The sequence below is a fragment of the Eulemur rufifrons genome, chromosome 10, assembly GCF_041146395.1.
Source record: "Eulemur rufifrons isolate Redbay chromosome 10, OSU_ERuf_1, whole genome shotgun sequence".
Taxonomy (NCBI): Eukaryota; Metazoa; Chordata; class Mammalia; order Primates; family Lemuridae; genus Eulemur; species Eulemur rufifrons.
The window spans coordinates 4,994,892-5,017,248 of record NC_090992.1 but is presented as its reverse complement, the minus strand read 5'-3'; the positions used below and the strand labels follow the sequence as shown (position 1 = coordinate 5,017,248).

General features: G+C 39.6%; 1 protein-coding gene across 1 annotated transcript; it reads right to left on the bottom strand.

The window, feature by feature from the left end:
- Nucleotides 1–6,082: 6,082 nt before the first annotated feature.
- Nucleotides 6,083–6,959, bottom strand: LOC138393277 (putative neuropeptide Y receptor type 6). Its single transcript, XM_069484460.1, is given in 2 exon segments — nucleotides 6,083–6,124; nucleotides 6,126–6,959. Coding segments are annotated over 2 exon segments (876 nt in total).
- Nucleotides 6,960–22,357: the final 15,398 nt, after the last annotated feature.

The following is a 22,357-nucleotide window of genomic DNA, read 5'->3' as shown; positions in this document are numbered from 1 at the left end:
CAAGTAGCTGGGACTACAGGCATGCACCACCATGCCCGGCTAATTTTTTCTATATATATTTTTAGCTGTCCATATAATTTCTTTCTATTTTTAGTAGAGATGGGGTCTCGCTCTTGCTCAGGCTGGTCTCGAACTCCTGAGCTCAAACGATCCGCCCACCTCGGCCTCCCAGAGTGCTAGGATTACAGGCGTGAGCCACCGCGCCCGGCCTAGAATGTTTATTTTTCCTCTTAGAATATATTCAGACACAAACAAGGAGAAAGAGTCAAACCAAATCAGAAGAAACCAAGAGAAGAGTATTCACAAAAATTTTAACCTAGATGTGCTGATTAAAAGAAATATTAAACTGGGTCTACAAACCAGAGAAGACATACCTCACAGAGAGAAGGTAAATTCTGTGGAAACCAAGAGTATTCAATCTAAAAAGACACTTGTCTTCCTACTAGAAAGGAGTTATCAGAAAAGACAAAGAAGTCTTTTATAGTCACAGAAGAGATGGAGAATCCCTTATTAAGATGGCCTTATCCAAACCAGATCCCAAATAAAGTCAAAAAGTCTCTATCAAAAGAAGGGAGGGTCTACCGGAGAGAAAACCCACCGGGAGAGAAAAGGCAAGCTGTGGAGGCAAAGAGCTCAAAGAGCTCAAGTGGATACTGCACCCTGGTTTTAGGAATCACCAGTTCCTTCCAATGGTGACCTTTTCCATATCCCACTTCTGACCCCATATATGTCAACCTAAATAACAGAAAGAGGCCTCTAAAAGAAAAGGTGGTTATTTGGGAATAGAGCATCATAGTGGGGATGTACATGCCATAGTAAACTATGTGCGTATTCAGGGAGGTAAAGGAAGACAAAGATTTTTGAAGGAAAAAATGAGGATTACATATTGTTTTATAATAATTATTCTTAAGGTAGGTATATAACTGAGTCATTAGGAAACAGGGCTATCTGGTGACAGTGTCTGGGAGACAGGGGCACTGATGCTGTAGAAAAGCGGAGGGCATCTTTGGGGACCCCAGGATATGGAAAATGGCCTCCAAATCAATAATTCTAGAACTTTTGCTTTTAGGCTGTATGTTCTTTTATTAGAGGAGAAGAATTTGGCTCACTTTGAAAAGAACAAAATTCTGCCCTGCATTGGCCTTTTACAGAGAGTTTGGTTTCTCCGGTAGAATCACAATGGCTCCCACTCTCCTGGAGCCTGGTTTCCCTAGAAGGCCTTTCATTTCTAAAAGCTGTTTGCTCCAAGAACCTGTCGACACACTTAATTTGAAGTGAATAGAGCATTTCCTTCCAGTCCCATGATTTGCCCAGCCATCTTGGTGGCACAACTCTTACTGACAAATGACATTGGATCTATAAAAGTCCAGCCCTTGAGACTCCCTGTGACCAAGGTGTGTTTTTGTTTGTCCTCCTGCCAGCGTGTGTTTCTTGAGCTCTTATATTTCAGATGGAAGTTTGGCATTCTGCTTTTTCAGATACTGAGTCTAGGAAGTATAGTCCCCTCTTAACTATTCTGAGCCACACGCCACTTTAAAGTAAAGATTTATCATTCCCAGATGCTATTCTATACTTACAGTTAACAAATATCTGTCGAACCCCCATTTTGTGCCCGATGCTACGCTTGGCATTGGAGCCACTGCAATGAATAAGACACTGTCCCTGCCTTCAAGGAACTCATGCTTTGTGAGGGAGGCACACATGTAACAGGTCTTCATGGTACGACCTGGGAGGAGTACGCAGGGTCCTATGGGAGCAGCGTCTGGGCAATCCTCGTAGCCTTGGGGAACTAGAGAAGGTTGTTGAGTGTTTAAGTAGAATCCTCAAGGATTCAAGATTTCTTGGCTTACTGACATTACAAAATCTGTGTGTGATCAGGATTATGTCTTTATGCTCTCACTGGATAATTAATAAAACATAGGTTTGAAAACATTTGAACATTCAATAAGTAATTACTGCCTACCTTGTTTTCTTAAGAAATAACTTTGAAGGTCTATGTGTATTAAATGCTTTTTCCTTGCCTAATCCTATCTTAAACACTCTGGGGACGGTGGGAGGCTGGTATAGAAGGGATGAGAGATGTAGGACAGTGTCTCTGGAAGCTCACAGTCTAGCTAAGAACAGATTTATCTCCCTAAAATAGAGAACAGCAGGACACAGTCAATGACCAGATGCCGGACAGATATGTTCTTGTCACCACATATCTTTCCATTCTCCTTCAGGGGCAACACTATCCCGGTCTCAACGAGGAGCTTGATTTGGGCACAGAAAGGGAAAGAGACCTGCCTGCCTTCCTTAGCCCACTGGAAATATTCATCTTCTGTGTCCAGTTTATCGCATGAGCATATTTACTGCATGAGTGACTTTGGGGAGGATTTTAGGAATTCCTGGACATATAAGTCTTGAAATAATCCCCTTTACCCATGATCTAGGATGCTTTCCTTTCTCTTCCCCAGTGTATTCTCTTATGGGTACAAAGGTAACTTGAGTCCTCTGATACTAACTCTGCCTTCAGTTACCCTTAGCTTTCTTTTAGGCAGCTTTCAACTTCGGCAGAAGGGAAAGCCTGGAACCCTTGTACTCTGTTGGTGGGAATGTAAATTAGTACAGCCATTGTGGAAAACAGGCCACCATGCCTGGCTAATTTTTCTATTTTTTATCGAGACAGGGTCTCACTCTTGCTCAGGCTGGTCCTGAACTCCTGGCTTCAAGTGATCCTCTCACCTCAGCCTCCCAAAGTGCTAGGATTACAGGCGTGAGCCACCACACCTGCTCCGGAAGACTGTTATTGGTAGTTATACCATTAGTGACTTTTGTCTATTAGTGCTCAAGAAAAGTTTAAGGCCGGGCACGGTGCCTTATGCCTGTAATCCTAACACTCTGGGAGGCCGACGCGGATGGATCACTCGAGGTCAGGAGTTCGAGACCAGCCTGAGCAAGAGCGAGACCTCATCTCTACTAAAAATAGAAATTATCTGGCCAACTAAAAATATATATAGAAAAAATTAGCTGGGCATGGTGGCACAGGCCTGTAGTCCCAGCTACTTGGGAGGCTGAGGCAGTAGGATCGCTTGAGCCCAGGAGTTTGAGGTTGCTGTGAGCTAGGCTGACGCCACGGCACTCGCTCTAGCCCGGGCAAAAAAGTGAGACTCTGTCTCAAGAAAAAAAAAAAAAAAAGAAAAGTTTAAAAGAAGAAACAAAATAGCTTTATAGAAGGAAATTGCTCCTGTCATGGAGCCAGAAAGAACACCATAATATTTAATCATATATAGGAGATCTCTTCTGAATGCTCAGCATGGCAGTTGGGGTTAGGGGAGACTGGGTATATGTGTGTGGCTGAGTGGAGGAAGGGGTATTAGAGTTTGATGTCCTTTCCTGCTTTCAGTGGTTTGATCAGAGTCATTTTTGTAATGGGAACTAGAATCCATATTTCTTTACCAAGTAAAATAACAGGTTGGATCTTTTCTTTATTTCAAAATATTAAGGGGTTACAAATGTTTTTTTTACATGGATACCTTTTATAATGCTTAAGCCAGGGCTTTTAGTGTGCCCATCACCAAAATAGTGTCCATTGTATCCAATAGGTAGGGTTTTATCCCTCCCTCCTTCTTGATTTCCAATGACCTTTACATCTCTTTGTGCCCATGTGTGCCCATTGATTAGCTGTCAGTTATTAGAGAGTACATGTGGTGTTTGTTTTTCCATTCCTGAGATACTTCTTTTAGGATAATGGTCTCCAATTCCATCCAAGTTGCTGCAAAAGACACTATTTCATTCCTTTTTATGGCTGAGTAGTACTCCATACTATGTACATGTATATATACATATGTATGTATATATATGCATATATCTACATATATACATGATTTTCTTTATCCATTCATGCATTGATGGGCACTTAGGTTGATTACACATCTTTGCTGTTGTGAATTGTGCTGCAATAAAGATTCGAGTACAGGTGTCTTTTTGATAAAATGACCTCTTTTCCTTTCAGTAGACCCCCAGTAGTGGGATTGCTGGGTCAAATGGTGAGACTATGTTTATTTCTTTGAGGAATCTCCATACCGTTTTCCATAGAGGTTATATTAATTTGCAGTCCCACCAACAGTGTATAAGCATTCCTTTCTGCATCCATGCCAGTATCTATTGTTTTTTGATCTTTTAATAATGGCCATTCTGACAGGGGTAAGGTGATATCTCATTGTGCTTTTAATTTGCACTTCCCTGATGATTAGTGATGTTGAGCATTTCTTCATGTCTTTTGGCCATTTGTCTGTCTTCTTTTGAAAAACATCTGTTCATGTCTTTTGCCCACTTTTTAATGGGGTTGTTTGTTTTTTTCTTGCTGATTTGTTTGTGGGTCTTAATTGTAGGACTAACCTATCAGAACCTAGAATGGTTATCTAGGGAGACTCTGACTGCTTCCTAGGCTAAGGGGCTACAGTTCTGTACCTTTAGGACTCCAAGCTGACACCATTTGAAACTGGATTTTAGATAAGAGTATTTGTAACTAATACTGTGAGACTGTTTCATTTCATTTGGGTGTCCAGCAGTGCTTTTGTTGTTCATTTATCCCAAAATGATAGAATGGGAATCCTAGAGAGAATGAAAAAAGAGAGGATGAGGGAGGGAGGGAAAGAGACATTTTTCAGGAGGGAAAAACATTGAGGATGATGTGCAAGAAAAAAACACAGTAGGTATTCAGGTATTCAGAGAAATATTACTTTTTATTCAAAAGAAAACACAGGTACATTTTTAACATACAAATACACGGCAGTTCAAATTTTATAGATGTAAGGGAGGTTTATTCAAGGAAGCGATGACACTGGTCATGATTTAGTAAAAGTCACTGAGCTAATGGCTACTTGAACAATAGCTTAGTATCTTTTGAGAACCATCTAGCTGATTGCCATATGTAAGTGACTCTGTAGGGATGAGGGATCTGTTTTTTTAAGTGTTTAAGTCAGATATTTGAGAGGTTTAAGAAAATTTTAAGCTAATTATAAAAGTGCTATTGACAAAGTCTCCCAGACCCAATGATAGAGTCATAATGATCTCTATTTAATATACATAAAGAATTATGGATAAAAAGCCATTTTGTATTGAAAGCTCTATATTGGCCATTAATAAGTTAGTTAACATGATTTCTAGCATAATTAGAGTGCCAAAGAATTTGTGGCCAGTTCTAATAGCATCATTAGTGAAGAAAATGTACTGTTATCATAAACTAGAGAATCTGATTCAGGTATGGGAATTAATTGTAATTATAATGCTTAATTTAAATGTGAAGTTAAAAGCACCCCTTCAACCTTAATCCAAACTTAGTTTGTTAACTAATTAACTACAGTAGGGGATTTTGTGATTTGGCTAATTGATTGAATAGTTACATGACTGAAAGTTACAGTTTTCATATCTCAGAGTAGGTTTGTTTCAGTGCTAAGGAGGTATAGCATTGATTTTACTAGGCATATCATTAGTAATAACTTTTGTGGATATTCCATTGACTAAAAGGATCTGTGAACTTTGTTTCTCAGCCATCAATGCTGCTTGCCTCTCTGTCTGCTTTCTTGTGTTCATTCTCTGCCACAAATCATGGCAGCCAGATTGTTTGAACTATTAGTTATTCTCCTAAGAAAAGAGAAAAGGGTGGTGTGTGTCTGTGTGTGTTGGTGGGTGTGTTGGGTAGATATATGATAGAGACAGGCTTAGTCTAAAGTAGAACTGGGTATAAAATTGCTATTTGGGGAAGTTCTGGCTTCTTCTTTCTGCATCTTGCCCTATCGCCGTTACCTCCCCATCTCCCATTCAAGAAGGACTTCAGCATTAAGGGTTACCAATTTTTATATACCTGTTGGCATGTGAGCCATTCTTAAAGATCCCTTAGATTCATCTGTGTGCATGGTGGAGATGGCAATATTTTCATATCTTTCCCGAGGTGCAAAGCACCAGCAGTGGTGAATAAGCACCACCAGGTCCTTTTGGAAATTTTTGTTGAGAAAGCCATAAAAGAGAGGGTTTATACATGTAGGAACCATAGCAACCAAATGGCAAACTGCAAATACCAGGTCATGGTGGCAGCTCATCAGCACCTCAGGATGCCAGTCAAAGATGACATTGAAGATGTTCAAGGGCAGCCAGCAGGCCCCAAAGGTCACCACGATGGAAATCAACATTGTGGTGATCCTCTTGTTCTCACTGAGCCGGCGGCCATCATTTCCCCTCTTCCTGTTGACCTTCCCATTTCTCCTGCAGAGGCAGATGACAATCTTCAGGTAGCAGATGAGGATGAAGCCCAAAGGGACAAAATACTGGACCATAAACAGAGAGGTAGTAAAGAGGAGCTGGTTCATTTTGGAAGGCCAGTTCTCTACACAGGCCACCCGGTGGGCATAGAGGTCAGTGGGGAGAGAGAGGTTGTGGAAGGGCTCATTGGTGAGTTGATAGGACAGGAAGAAGGGAATAGACAACAGAAGAGAAAATAGCCAAATCAATGTGATGCCCCAGTAGGCATGAGATACACTGGGCTTCCAGCCACAGGGGTTCACAATCAGCTGATGTCTTTCAACAGCAATTAATACAAGTGAGAATATGGATACAGAGATTGAGACACTCTGCACATAGGAGGTTAGTTTACACATGGTATCACCAAATATCCAATGGTCCATCAAAATGTAGATGACAGTAAAAGGGATGCACATGACACACACCAAGATGTCAGAGAAGGAGAGATTGGCAATCAGTATGTTGGTGACATTCTGAGCTTCTCTCTGCTTCTTAAAGATGATGATGATGAGAGAGAGGTTTCCAAAAAGGCCCACAATTAAGACCACGGTATAGGCTATGAGTAATAGGAGTAGGGCTAGAGAAGGGGGTTGACAGGACTCAAAGTAAAAAAATGCAGAGTTGTTGCTCTTTGTGCTGGTTTTATCAGATGTTGGGTGGTTTAGGGAAACTTCCATTATGTCAGGATTGTAAGAAGAGATTTTCTAAGCTTGCTTATATTACGGGTGGATATTTTGGTCATCAGTTCTTGGGAAGCATTTTGTTCTGAGGCTTCCAATGAGTAATTAGTAGGTAGGGTTTAGTCTTTCCTGAGCTCTGTCTGTATTTGCTGGAAACACATGGGAGACTTGAGCATGTTCTTGAGACCCTAAAAAATCAAACAGATCCAGAATATTAATGTAAGTTCTTGATATGGATAATTCTATAGGTGGAACTATGTCCCTGTGAAGACAAAGTACAAATATCGCAGAGGATCTCTGTTTACACTTACTGTCCTCCTGTCTCAGGGTACTTTATGTGTACCCTCAGTATAATCCTTAGAATTAGTGAGGCAGGGAATGTAACAGTGTCCTGTTAACTATATAAGGCAGCCCAAATATATGTTTCCATCCCTATCAACTTCTTCTTCTTCTTCTTTTTTTTTTTTTTTTTTTGTGGTCTTCTGAGTATGCACCTGCTTGCTCTTGCTCCAATGGACTGTAAAAGCCATAAGGATAGGGATTGCACTGTGGAGGTTAAAATGCTATGTTTGAAGTGAATTCTGTTATGTTTTAAAGGCTTGTATCCCCCCCAAAATCCATGTTGAAACTTTTAAATTTGTATTTTATTTTATGTTTTAGAGACAGGGTCTTGCTCTCTCTCCCAGGCTGGACTACAGTGGCCTGATCATAGCTCACTGAAGCCTCAAACTTCTGGCCTCAAGTGATTCTTCCACCTTGGCCTCCCAAAGCACTGGGATTGCAGGCATGAGCTACCATGCCCGGCCTCATGTTGAAATAATCCCTGATGCAACAGGATTGAGAGGGGGGCCTTTAGGAGGTGACTAGGTCATGAGGGCTCTGCCCTTAAGAATGGATTAATGCCTTATTAAAGGGCTTGAGGGATAGCTGGGCATGGTGGCATGTGCCTGTCATTCCAGCTACTTGGGAGGCTGAGGTGGAGGATCCCTTGAGCCCAGGAGTTCAAGACCACCCTGCGAAACATAGTGAGACCCTGTCTCTAAAAAATAAAATTAAAAAAAGAGCTAGAGGGGGTAAGTTCACCCCTTCTGTCCCTTTCTCCATGTGAGGACACAGCAACAAGGCGCCATTCTGGAAGCAGAGAACAGCTCACACCAGACACTAAACCTGCTGGTGCTTTGATCTTAGACTTTCCAGTCTCCAGAACTGTGAGGAACTTCTATTGTTTATAAATTACCCTGTGGTATTTTGTTATAGCATCACGAACGGACTAAGATAGGTTCTAACTGGAGCATCACTACCTGGTATCTATATGACTTTGACATAAGTCAGTTACCCTTCCTCTTCAGTGTTCTTATCTGTAAATGGGGGATAAACTCTGTCTGAGTTGTAAGGATTAAATGAGATCATGCAACTGAATTTTTCCCCTTAGCCCCAACACAGAGCACATAGTAGGTGCTTAGTATAAATGTGTTGAATAAAATTTGCCTTTAGTCCGGGGGTTGGAATCGCAGAACATACCTGCTATGGAATAGCAGAGGCCTTCTCCTCTTTTCCCTTCCTTCACTCTCTGAGGCCAAAGCTACATTCTGCACAGGCAGTTTCTGGATACATTGCTCAGATTGTGAGGATCAAGGCAAGGAAGGCAGCCAATGCCTAATGAGCTATTACCTAGAATTAACTTATTTAGAAGCATTCTTCGAATTCTTCCTGCCTCCAGATCCCTTCCTCTAACTTCCAGCAGAAAGGGGCACCCTGGTCAGCGTAGTGCAGGGTAGTCATGCGCAGTGGAGTCATTCCTACCAGGATGTCCACCAGGCTTGATGGCCTCTCTGCCATTCTAAGTGCTACAATTTCTGGCCCAAAGAGGAGACGTTGAAAGAGAACAAAGGAGAAAAAAACCCCTCATCTTGCTTTATTCTTTAGGAATTTGAGGAAAACAACATAAATAACATTGATAAAAGAAACTGAGCAGTAGGAATGAAAAAGAATGAACTTCTTTTGCTGTTTGAAATTACCTTGGCCTGCTCTCACCTTCTCCCTGAGTTCAAAGGCTTAGCAGATTCTTATTAGAAAAATCACCTTAAGAATACTTATGTCTGTCATGATTTCAACAATAGATACCATAATGAAGAACACCATAAAAATACCACAGATGAGCTGGGTGGGGTGGTGTGGGCCTGTAGTCCTAGCTACCAGAGAGGCTGAGGCGGGAGGATTGCATGAGGCCAAGAATTCAAGGCTTCAGTATGCTATGTTTGCACCTATGAATAGCCACTGCACTCCAGCCTGGGCAATGTAGCAAGATACTGTCTCTAAAAACAAAATAAAACAAAACAAAAAAGCCCACAGATGAATAGGAATTGTTGATAAAGACAGTATGTTTTACAAAGAGAGACCCAAGGAACTGATCTGTGGCTCAGATGTGATGCGGTGATAGGAGAAATAGTGAAATCTATAAAAAGCAGTATTTGAAATAAAGGTTTAAGGCCTGGATGATTCAGGAATTCAGCAACCTAGAGTTCACATATATTGGCTGAAGGAGAATTTCAAGGCAGATTTAAGCCCTTTATACAGTTGATAGATTATAAGTCAGAAACAGAAAGCTTTTATTGCTAATTAGAGGCCTCCTACCAAGTGAGAGTCATTGGAGAAGGAAAGGAATGAAAAGGAAATAGGCAATAACTGAATGCACAGTTTGGTATGCTAGAATGGGCATTAGACTTCTTGTCAGGGGACATGTCCTGCTGCTGACTAGCTGTTTGATCTTGGACGAGTCACTCTCCTTCTCTTGGCCTCAATTTCTTTATCCATCAAATGAAATAAACAATGGCTTCCCTGTTTCATACCTTGTTATAAAGGCCAATTAAGTAATATATTTAAAACATTTTATAAACTGTTATACACTGTGCAAATTCAAGTGCTCATTATTGTTATTCTTGTTGAATGTCTCAGACATTTGAACTGAATTGATCTAATCCCATCCTCCAAAGAGCTGTGTTTTCATGTCTGCTATACTATTTATTTCTCTAGCATCAAGTTTATTGGAAAGGAATGTGATCGTTACAGTTCCATTTCATAGAGAGAGAAACCAAAGTACAGAAAAATCCAAGGTCTTAGCTAAAGCCAAACAAAACCAGCAAAATCTTGTGTGTTTTTTTCTTCCCAGCTCTTGATGTCTATAAGAATGAAAAGCTTCCTATGAATCCTGCAAAAACAAGTCTGAGTGACAGTTTTCTCTTTATAGATGTGAAAATTCCTAAATTTTTTTTTGCAGAGTTCCCAGCAGATTGGTAATACAGATGGGAATAAACATTGGGAGCTTGTGTATTGCCCATTCATGTCAATCTGGACTGTCTTCATTGGATAGGAATTACTCACCACTCTGCAACAGCAGGTCTGTTGGAGAAACTGGGTGGAGAACCCTCTACTCTCCTGTATGCTGCTTAGTAGCAAAGTACAAGTTAGCTTTCCAATCTGTAAATTTCCATAGAGGCGTGGAGCTCAGACAGCCTGAAGAAGGTCAGATGGGCCTCATCTGGGATGGAATGAAAGGGGAGTGCTGGAGTTACATTATCCAGTGCCCTCTATACAATACAGAAAAGATTAAGAGGAAAATCTCCAAATTTGGACTTCAAATGGCAATGTGGGATTTACACTTTACATAATGGGTAACTATTAAGTTAAAATATTTAAATCCTGCCTATCTGGAAACAAAGTCATGCTAAGCTCTGATTCATAAAAAAATTCTTGGGATACATTTCTATTTTAGGATCGTTCACATTTGGTTTGTTTGGTTGGATTGATCTACGGATGTGAGATCTCAAATTCTCAAGTGACATTTTGCTCAAAAATATGAGTAGCATATGGCAGAAGTAGGTAATCTTCAACCTTCAACGTGATTTTATCTAGTTTATGAGGCACCTGCCTTGAACTTGTTCCATTTATGCCTTTGAATGCAAAGATAAAACATTACATTAAATTTTTTTTTATAGTTTTGTGTTTAAAAGTTTCAAGATGAACAAAATAAGAGCATAGCTCCACCAAAGTCTCTATATGCATATTTATTTCTGTATTGGAGTGTCTTTTTGTTAGTGTCTTTCTTCTGTCTCTTTATTTATACAATTCTTTTTTTGAAGGGAAAGGAGTTGGGGTAGAATTTGTGTGTGTCTACGCCTTGTTCCCTGAGTTTTTTCCTTACCATTCGTTGTCTTCCTCTCTTTCTGTCCTCTGTCTCATTCTCTCCTCTCTGTTTTCCCCGTTTCCCTTAATATTCCATAACACAGAAAAGTTAAAGGACGTTTTAGATTATTTGTTATATTAATATTTCATTGGGTGCTACAGTGTTTTGACTCAGAAGAGACTCTAAAGATCTTCTAACATATTCCTCCCATTTGACAGATCTTGCAGCTTTGCTGTTAAATACTGGCAGAACAGGGACCAGAGCCCCCAGGTCTCTTGGTTCTCAGAGAGTTCCGTGTTCTTGCCACTACTTTCTGCTTGCCTCCTGTTTTATATTTCTTGAATAAAGTTCTATATTTCCTATTTTTAATTTTAAAATCAAATAAGTAAAACATTTTTTATTTCTTTTATATTAACAAAGTTCCCTTATTTAACTTCCCTTATTTTTGTAGACTCCCTTACCACCAGGTATGTATGTGAGGGTCCCAAAATAGGGTAGGACCACACTGCAAGCATCCGCCATAGCATTCTCTCTCCCTTTCCTTTTTTTTTTTTTTTTTTGAGACAGAGTCTCACTCTGTTGCCCAGGCTAGAGTGAGTGCCGTGGCGTCAGCCTAGCTCACAGCAACCTCAAACTCCTGAGCTCAAGGGATCCTCCTGCCTCAGCCTCCCAAGTAGCTGGGACTACAGGCATGTGCCACCATGCCTGGCTAATTTTTTTATATATATATTTTTAGCTGTCCATATAATTTCTTTCTATTTTTAGTAGAGATGGGGTCTCGCTCTTGCTCAGGCTGGTCTCGAACTCCTGAGCTCAAACGATCCGCCCACCTCGGCCTCCCAGAGTGCTAGGATTACAGGCGTGAGCCACCGCGCCCGGCCCTCTCTCCCTTTCCTTAAATCTCTAGGAATACAGATTCTGTGGTTGTGTTGAGGCAAATAACATCTCACACTTGTTTAGGGCTTAATGTTATTTCAAGTACTGCCTCATTTATTCATTAGTTCACCAAGAATTCCAGTGCTGACAAGGTGGGCTATCTTACTTGATCTTTACAGCAGTCCTGTTCTCTAGTTAGGAATGATTCTTCAATTCTGCTTTTTACAAACATGAAAACTAATAAGACCAGTGATTGGCTCATGGTTGCATAGTTAGCAGCAGAGCCAGGAATAGACTTCTACTTTCTAAACCATATACAAAGCAGTATCTCTAGTTTATTTGGTCAATTCGTTTTTTAAAAAAATCAGTCAAGTTAATCATTTGTGTTTTATGAAAACAAATATTAATAGAACAAGAATCTCTGTATAGACACATCTTAGAGCTTAGCCTAAGAACAAAGCAGTATATTAAGTGACCACAATAAACATCAAGAAATGACTGCCTACTCTCGCACAGCCTTGTTAAAAAGTGTAATTGAGCTGGTTATTCAACATCACCCAGACCTCTTTATCCTATTCATCTGTTCACCCGTTACAAAAAAATCAAATTTCATATCTATCTATTGCAGAAGTATGTGCTGTCTTTTAAGACTTAAGGATTTCAACCATTCTTTTATTATATGTGCTTTGATTTTCTCTGCTGGAAATGGTTTATATATTTTTCTTTTCTTAAATTTGACAATTTCCTGAACCCATATAAAGCGTTAATGGAAAATACACACATTTCCCAAAGCTACTCTTTTAGAAATCAAGCCAACAACGGATTGTCTGAATTGGCCTTAGCTTTCTTTGAAGGCTAATAAATGAACTTGTCATTTTAGGAATATTGAGGTTTTTAATTTTAAAATAATGGTACATTAAATGCATCAGGAAAGGAGAATTTAACTCTGCCAATGAAAATGAGTATACAGGGTTTTAAAATTTATTTACTAACAGATAAACAAAAGTAATGAAAATCCTGTTGTGCCAATACTAGTTTTTGGTGATATCTTTTGATAATTGTCCTACAATGGTGTATTCTAGAGCTGTGGGATTGTTTTTCAGATCACATAAGCAAGAAGAAATCTGGTACAATTAGTCCTGAAAGCATTATAGTTCCAATTTTTAATGGTCTTCACATATTTTAAAACTGTATTATTTTAACATGAAATATACATTTGAAAAACACATTTGGAAGATTTTTCTTTATCATTGTAGAAGTTTGTTTCCCAAATTCTTACCTCTTGGAAATTTCTAGCTCTTTTGCTGTTCTTTTCATCTTCTATTATTTTCCTTCTTCATTTCCATTTTTTTAAGTTTATTTCTCTGTCGAAGGATGACATGTTAGTCACCTTTGTAGTCACACTATCCCTCTGTTCCTTCTTGGATTATTTGTCCACCAAATAATCTATAGCTTCATTTCAGAAGCTGCCCCTTCGAGTTGGAATCATCAGACAGAGGGCCGAGCTCTGGAATACAGTGAGCACTGAGGCCACTGAGGAGCTGGAAGGGAGGAGCCAGAAATCTCAGCAGCAGTGATATTACATGGAGCTGTTCAAAAGATGTTTTCAAATCGTCACTTTCAATCATCTTGTAGAGATGATAATAAGAATACATCTTGAAAATCTGTGGCATTTTCTGGCACATATATATATATATATGTGTGTGTGTGTGTATATATATATATATATATATATATGTACTTTAAAAAATATTTCTGGAAAATTATTAGTAAACATTAATGGTTGTTCTTAGAGAATTTACTATTAGTTAAGAGATGGGTTTTATTCCAGATTTTTCTATAATTTATGAGATTAACAAAAATGCTTTTAAAATTTAAATTAACCCCAAGTTTTAGAGGAGAGTATGTATTATAAATAAAAGATTTTTATCAGTCACTTTGAAACTGATATTAGCTAAGCTGCTATGGACTATAAATGAAAGTGGGGATTGAAAAGTCCTTTTCTTGTATTTGAATAATTATTACAAGAAGGATGCTATTCCTATTGTTGCCAAAGACTGAAAAAGTAAGATTTAGATTAAATATAAGAAATATTTCCTTAAAGTGAGTGTTTGAAGGCTTTGAGAAATAAAGTTGTAGAATATTGTGTGGCTGAAAATATTTTTGGCATGGTATAATGAAAAGATCAGCAACATTCTGACATACTGCATTTCCTAATCCAAGGATTCAGTGAGGGAGCCCCAAATTTCAGAACTAAGCCATGTCAGTCAATTCTGTTTCCCATCCAGTACACCAAACTAATCAACAGAAACCCAAAATTCCCAGGCAGTCAACAACATTGAAATTGCGTACCTGTGTTTTATGGAACCCTGTCAGGTAGAGTCGGGGGTCCAGCGGCCAGGGGGTGTGTACTACAGAAATGGAAGCCAATCCCCTCCTCTGTAGGAACTTGAGCAGATGTGGACAAAGCAGTGCAGTAGCCCAGACCACTTCATTCCCCAGTCACCTTTTAGCAACATCCTGTTACTTATTTACCTGTTTGTACTTGAAATATAAAGAATAGCAAACTTTGGAAAATTGTGGGGCTTATTGTAAATTATCTTTTCTATACATAGCACGCTGGCAAAAACTAGCAGTGGCCACAGGTTGGGTGGATACTAAGATCATCTCAGTCATCTATGATGTTGGTGAAGATTTTGACGGGAAGCTTGAGTTGGACAGAGCTGGGTCTGAATTCGGATCCCCTCACATCACCTAGCTGGGTGACCTTGAGCTTCTCTCTGAGCTTTTGATTCCTTTTCTATAAGGTGAATATTGCCACCTATCTTGAGGATTGTTTTGAAGGCTAGTGATAGGACATAGTAGATATTCAATAATTGGTAGTTATTATTGTTCTGCCTTAGAATTTTCCTTAGTAGAAACATACAATCTGGGTTAAGAGTAGAGTTCATTGTTTACTGTTCCTGTATCCCTTCCCAAAGAAAATGTAGAATGAGTGTGAAAAATTGAGAAATGATGAAACCAGAGTTTTTTAATTTTTAAGGGGATGTTTGGTGTAAACCTATGTTCTGAGGTTAAGGGTCCATTCTTGTTATCATTTTTCCTTACCCAGGTACAAATTGAAAGTTATTATAATCTGGTGTAAACAAATGAACTTGAGAGGCTAATAAAATGTCCATTTAGCTTTTCCTCCTCAAGGACACCACTTTGATACCAAGTTTGTGTGTGCTCAGGAACTAAGGGATATATAGAAATGGAGGCCCACTGATTAATACATCTGTTTTCTCCAGAATCACCTGGCATACATGAAAGCCTTCAAGAAACATTAAAAGGAAAAAAGGCATGTTTGGATGAAAAGACTAAATATTATAAAGATTTGATTTCTTCCTAAGTTAAATTATAGATTTAATTCAATTCAAATGAAAATTCCAATAGGAGTTATAACATAGAAAAGAATATGTGAGAATAGCTTTGAAGAATGGAATATTTAAAATGATAAGCATGATTAACCATACCAAATATTTTAAAATATTATACAGTATCAGTAATGAAATTTGTGGGTATAATTCTGGGTCAAGTGTTAGCAGACAGATAAAGGAATGGAATAGACAAATAGATCCTAATATATATAAAATTTTAATATATGATAGAGAAAGTAGTAAGGATTTCTGGAGAAGGAAAGGGTTATTCAATAAATATTGTTAAAATAATTAGCTGCTTAGAAACAAATATTAATTTAGTTCCATACTGTATACAAGAATAAATTTCAGGCAAAAGAATTCAAAGTAAGAAAAGAGACTCAAAAAATTGTTTAGTAGGCTGGGCTCAGTGGCTGTAATCCCAGCATTTTGGGAGGCTGAGGTGGGAGGATCACTTTAAGCTGAGAGTTTGAGACCAGCCTGGCCAACCTGTGAGACCCCATCTCTACAAAAAATTAAAAAATTAGCCAGGTGTGATAGCACTTGCCTATAGTCCCAGCTATTCTGGAGCCTCAAACAGGAGGATTGCTTGAGCCCAGGAGTTTGAGGCTGCAGGGAGCTATCATGCCATTGCACTCTAGCCTGGACAACACAGCAAGACCCTGTCTCAAGAAAAATGTTTACTAGATAATATAAGTAAATATTTAACCTCTAGATGGAGGAGGATTTATAAAACTTCCTCTAACTTAAATGTAGCCTTATCAAGGAGCTCATCTTTGAGCACCCTGTCTAAATAAACTACCCTCACTAATTTATTCTCTGTTATAGCACCCTATTTTATTTCTTTAATTGCACTTATAACAATTTATAATTATGCTTTTAAAAAGTATATTAGCTTTACTCACTTATTGCCTTTCTTACTAAACATAAACTTTTTGATGGCTAGAAATATATCTTATTTACTGCTGTATTTTTGGCATCCCTGCATAGTTCCTGGCATGCAGCAAGTCTTCAGTGAATATTTGTTGAATGAATGAATGAATGAATGAACAAGCTTAAACTCAAGAGAAGAAAGAATTAAAACGTACAACAACAACAATATAATCCAAGAGAGGAATAAGATTTTAAATTATTCTTATATCATCTAGGATCAGGATAAAGATGTTCATTAACTTCAGTTTTGATAAATATGCATTTGATAATTTCTAGGATAACTGCTAAAAGAATAAAAACCATGTTATTTCCAAAACAACAGATGAAGAAAAAGGGATGATAAAATATTCATTCTTTCCAAGTAGAAGGATAGAGAAGCAACAAGGATGACCTTAGGGTTTCCGCATTTGGCAACCAGGTGGATGATAGTATTCTTAACTGAATAGGGAACAAGAGGAAGAGAAAGTGTGGAAGGAAGATGCTGAGTTCAGTTTGGAACAAGCTGAATTTGAGGTGCTTGACAGCCAAGTGGGGATGACAGGAGGAAGCCATTAAGTTTCCTCGAGGAACCAGGGAAGTTAGGTTTTTTTTTTTTTTTTTTAAAAAAAAACCTTTGATACCTTCTTTTTAAGTGAAAGTGATTCTTAGTTCTTTCTGGATTTATGAATTTGCTTAACAATTCTGACCTCCACCTGACTGTGTTTTGCTGATATGGGTGTTTAACAGGTTGCCAAACTATCAGAGGAAAATTGTGAAATTGATGTCTCTGGAAGCCTTTAAAACTAAGATGCTTTTCTGTTCCAAGAGTTCTGGGTTTTCTCTCCATCCAGAGGGCTGGATCTCTCCAAGTATAAGAAAAGGGTCTTTTTTTTTCTTTCGGTATTTAGGAATTTATTCTCTGCTCTTCTCTGCCATCTGGTGGCATATGAATGAAATACTACATTTGGAAAGAAAATAGGGAATTTGGGCTATTTTGAAATATGTGACTTGCTGAAGAGAAGCAACATATGGTTATGTTTGTTTGTGATTCCAAACTTTGAAACCACAGCAATAGTTCTAGGGCACAGAAATTTTCTGTCTGTGGTATTTTCTGGATCCTCTACCCACTCTTCTTTTACTTTCATCGCCCTGCTTTACCATCTGGCGTTTCTAACCACACATGTATTCCTAAGTAAACTGAGTAATCGAAGTTAACATTTTCTTTCCGCATTTCTCGTAACTAAATCAATGCTGACCTTATGACCTGTACAGATATGTGGTCTCCGTTAATCCCATGTGTGCCCATGTCCTCATCCCCAGAACCTGTGAATATGTGACCTTACATGGCAAAAAGTACTTTGGAAATGTGACTAAAGTTAAAGACTTTGCGTTGGGGAGATTATCCTGGATTATTTGGGTGGGGACAATATAATGATACGATCCCTTTCCTGGTTGCAGTGAGAAAGAGAGAGGAAGGGGAAAGAGGAATGGGAGGGGGAGTCTCACTCTGTTGCCTGGGCTAGAGTGCTGTGGCATCAGCCTAGCTCACAGCAACCTCAAACTCCTGGGCTCAAGCGATCCTCCTGCCTCAGCCTCCCGAGTAGCTGGGACTACAGGCATGCGCCACCATGCCCGGCTAATTTTTTATATATATTTTTTTAGTTGTCCAAATGATTTCTTTCTGTTTTTAGTAGAGATGGGGTCTCGCTCTTGTTCAGGCTGCTCTCAAACTCCTGACCTGGAGCAATCCTCCCGCCTCGGCCTCCCAGAGTGCTAGGATTACAGGTGTGAGTCACCACGCCCGGCCTAATGGCACCATGTTACTTATAGAATTAAAGGCCAAAATTCTTAGCAAGACTTATGTAATCCTTCTTGACCCAGTCCCTATTTACCTTTCCAGCCTCATTTTCTCTTGTTCCCACCTGAGGCAGACAGAATAATGGTCTCCCAAAGATGTCCACATCTTAATCCTTGGGACCTGTGAATATGTTATGTTACATGACAAGGGGGAATTAAGGTTGCAGATGGAATTAAGGTAGCTAATTTTCTGGCTTTAAAATAAAGGGATTATCCTGGTATCTTAGTTCGGGTAGTTATAACAAAGTAACGCAGACTGGGTAGCTTATAAAATACAAAAATTTATTTCTCACAGTTCTGGAGGCTGGACATCTAAGATCAGAATGCCAGCAGGGTTAGGTTCTGGTGAGGGCCCTCTTCCAGGTTGCAGTCTGCCGACTTTTCGTTCATTGTATCCTCACATAGTGAAAGAAAGCTAGCTAGCTCTCTGGCCTCTTCTTACAAGGCTGCTAATCCCATTCATGAGGGCTCCCACCTTATGACCTAATTACCTCCCAAAAGCCCCACCTCTAAATACCATCCCATTGGGATTAGGATTTCAACATATGAACTTGGTAGGGAGGAGACATAAACATTAAATCCATTGCATCTCAACTGGGAGACAGAAGAGTCAGTGTCAGAGTTATCCATTGTGAGAAGGACTCAACTGTCTTATTGCTGGCTTTGAAGATGGAAGGGGGGCCACAAGCCAAGGAATATAGACAGCCTCTAGAAGCTGGAAAAGGCAAGGAATTAGATTCTCCCCTAGAGTCTCCAGAAAGGAACACAGCCCTGCCATACCTTGATTAGCACAGTGAGACCCTTCTGACTTCTGACCTACAGAATTGTAAGATAATACATTTGTGTTATTTAAGCCACTAAATTTGTGGTAGTTTGTTATAGCAGCAGTAGGAAACTAATATACCATCACATCTTTCACAATTTACTTGTGTGAATCCAAACACAGCAGGTACACACACTGTTTCCTATACCTGAAATGTCATTACCTTCGTGTCGGCCTATTATACCTACTTCTGAAGTCAGCTTCTATTAGAAAAATTTACTGCACTCTGGGTTTCTACCTATTTCTATCTTAATATATTTGCAACTTCTGTCATACTACTTGTCATGTGTATTATACATACTTATATGAGAAGTATACTACACATCGTAGTAGTCTTTCTCCCAAGACTGTTGAGCTCCTGGAAGCTGGAGACTTTTATTTATTCCCAGCACCTAGCTCATGAATGAATTAAATGAAATGATAAAATAACTAGTTTTGACTTTTTTTTTTGAGACGGAGTCTCTGACACCTGGGCTAGAGTGTTGTGGCGTCAGCCTAGCTCAGCTTAGCTCACAGCAATCTCAAACTTGTGGGCTCAAGCGATCCTCCTGCTTGAGCCTCCTGAGTAGCTGGGACTACAGGTGCATGCCATGATACCCAGCTGATTTTTCTATTTTTAGTAGAGACAAGGTCTCACTCTTGCTCAGGCTGCTCTTGAATTTCTGACCTCAAGCAATCCTCCTGCCTTGGCCTCCCAGAGTGTTAGGATTACAGGTGTTAGCCACTGGGCCCAGCCCAGTTTTATTTTTAAATTTTTTGTTTTGGAAGGCTGAGACACTTGCAAGCATGTTAAAGCCAAGAAACAAACCAAACAAACTTAGAGAATTATCTGTTAATAAAAGGCAAAGTAGAAAAAAAATTCTTTTCCCCCTTAATTAGCTGAGGGGGAGGAAATTGACTGCATCATTTAAGTGTTTATATAACACTCCTTATTGACTATCCTTACCTTTACCAATCTAATCTTCAAAAAGACTCTAACGTCCCAATCATATTGCATTAGGTTATCTTGGTCTTCTTAATGTCTCTCAAATATGCTTGTGTTGTCTCTTATCATCACCAGCCCCTTCTATATGTAAGGCTTATACCAGACATTTGCCTCTGTGAAGCATTCCTAGTCAATAGAATTAAACTCCTAAATTCCCATTTAGGTGGTGTGAAATATTATTTTAAAAAAATGTAGGAGAAAATTGTTACTTTAGAAATTTACAATTTAGGTAGAAAAATAAGTTATAATCTTTTCTCTGTTCCTTCAGGAATTCATCTTTTCTGTTTTAACATTTATTTCGATGTCTCCAAAATATATTTCTCTGATCTCTCATTTGAGCTATAGTCTTGTGAATCCCAGAAAACACTGTTTCATTAATATCCCACCAGCACCTTAAACACTTACAATTATGTTCATCATCTCCCGTACACCCCTTCCAGCAGTTTTCTTGGATTTTTCTGTTATGCTGAAATTTTAGGCTTCCAGGTTTCAAATACTGTAGTGCTTTTTGTTTCCCCCTTTCTTTATGATAAGTCAGTTAGCAAATCCTGACATATCTGAATTTTTTTTGTAATAAGATTAATAGCTTACTACTGTCCTTCCTTCTTTCAGTTTTTTCAGTGGCACTCATCACTAACATGCCATATACCATTATTATTTGTTTATTGTCTGCTTCTCCCCACAAGAATGTAAGCTTCAAGAGGACAGAGATTTTTTTCTATTGTTTACTGCCAAATTCCCAGCAAGTGATACAGGTTCCATATAGTTGGATAAATTAAGCACTTAGCATGGGCCAGGCATGGAGCTGGAATTTTACATGCAGAATCTCATTTAATTTTTACCACAACAGGAAGGTGTTTTTTAATTCTCATTTTGAGATAATGAAACTGGTTAAACTTCAAAAAAGGTTAAGTAAGTTGCCCAAAGTCACACAACTGGATGCTTGCAGGGTAAGTGGTAGACCAGACTCTAATTTGACCTCACACCTGTTAACTGCGCCTGTGCCTGGCTTCTGGCTAGGGCTTGGTTTCCCAACCTGTTGGAATAGCCACCCAACAGGTTGCTACCATTCATGAGAAATAAAGCTCCCCTTTTTCCAAAGTATAAACTTCGTTAATTTTTTTTTGTTAACAAACGTTAAGCCCATTTATGTGTCTTTGTTATAATACTCTTTGTTATAATATTCAAACTACTTAATTTAAGATTGACGATAGTTCATAGTATCAAAGGCCCTCAACCTATCTTACCTGTTAACTATTTTCTATCCAAAACCTCCTGCTCGACTCAAACTGGACCAGTCCCTGTCTCGTAAAGCTTCCATTTCCTCTGGATTTTGCTCAGATAAACTCCCTTGAGAAATCTTATCTAGCCTTTGACTCTGAGGTTCAGGGCAGCTTCCACCTCTTTCTCAAATCATTCTTGAATATTCCAGGATACGGTGAGGAATTCCTCTTAACTTCTTATTTACTACATGGTTTTGGAGGCTTTTGGTCATGTGATGCCTCATATTAACTATGTTCCACCCCATATAGCTCGCTTGACACACACAGGTTCTGTAAATGGAAGCCATTATAACTTTTTTATATTCTCACCTGAGTGAAGGTACTTAAGACAGTTATCAGGGGTGCATGATCTTTACATATAATGTTCATCTGTTTAACTCCCTTGCTCTGATGTAAAACGCCTTTAAAATGCTAATGTTTTAGTTGAAAGGAAGCAACACACAGGTGACGTACATTACACACAAAACATTCACTGAGGTAAAAGAAAATGTCTTCTGGTGTGTGCAAAGGGGAACCGAGAGGGGCGTCGCGGGAGGGCTTCATGGATGGCAGGGGAGGGTAGTGGGGATTTCGCGCCTCCTCTGGGTCGTAAAGTCTGTAGCTCTTTTGGCGCCCTGTTGTCTTCACAGCGCCTCGAGCTCGCTTTGGACAGGGCCACGTGTCAAAGTTTTGGTTTAATCGCATGGCAGGCCCACTGTAAACGGTTAATAACCGCTTTCCTGGACCAGGCCTCTGCCCTCCATTTTTGTGCGGACGGGAGGAGGGGCGGGGACGCCAGGTGTAGCTGACTAGCCGAGACGCGGCTGGTAGATCCAGGCCCCCAACCCCAACAGTCAAATATTCAAAAAGCCCGCGCGTGGCACCCCAGGCCGCATCCGTTGGGAACGGCCCCCAGCGCGTCCCCCCCCCACCCCCAAGTTCCCTCCCCCGTCCAGGCCTGGGCGGGAGGAGGCGTAAGGGTGGCACGCACGCTCTGCACACTGGGGGCACCCGGGCAAGCGCGCACCGAGGAGCGCGCCCGTCCGGCGGCTGCCGAAAACGGAAGTGGGTGCGAAGG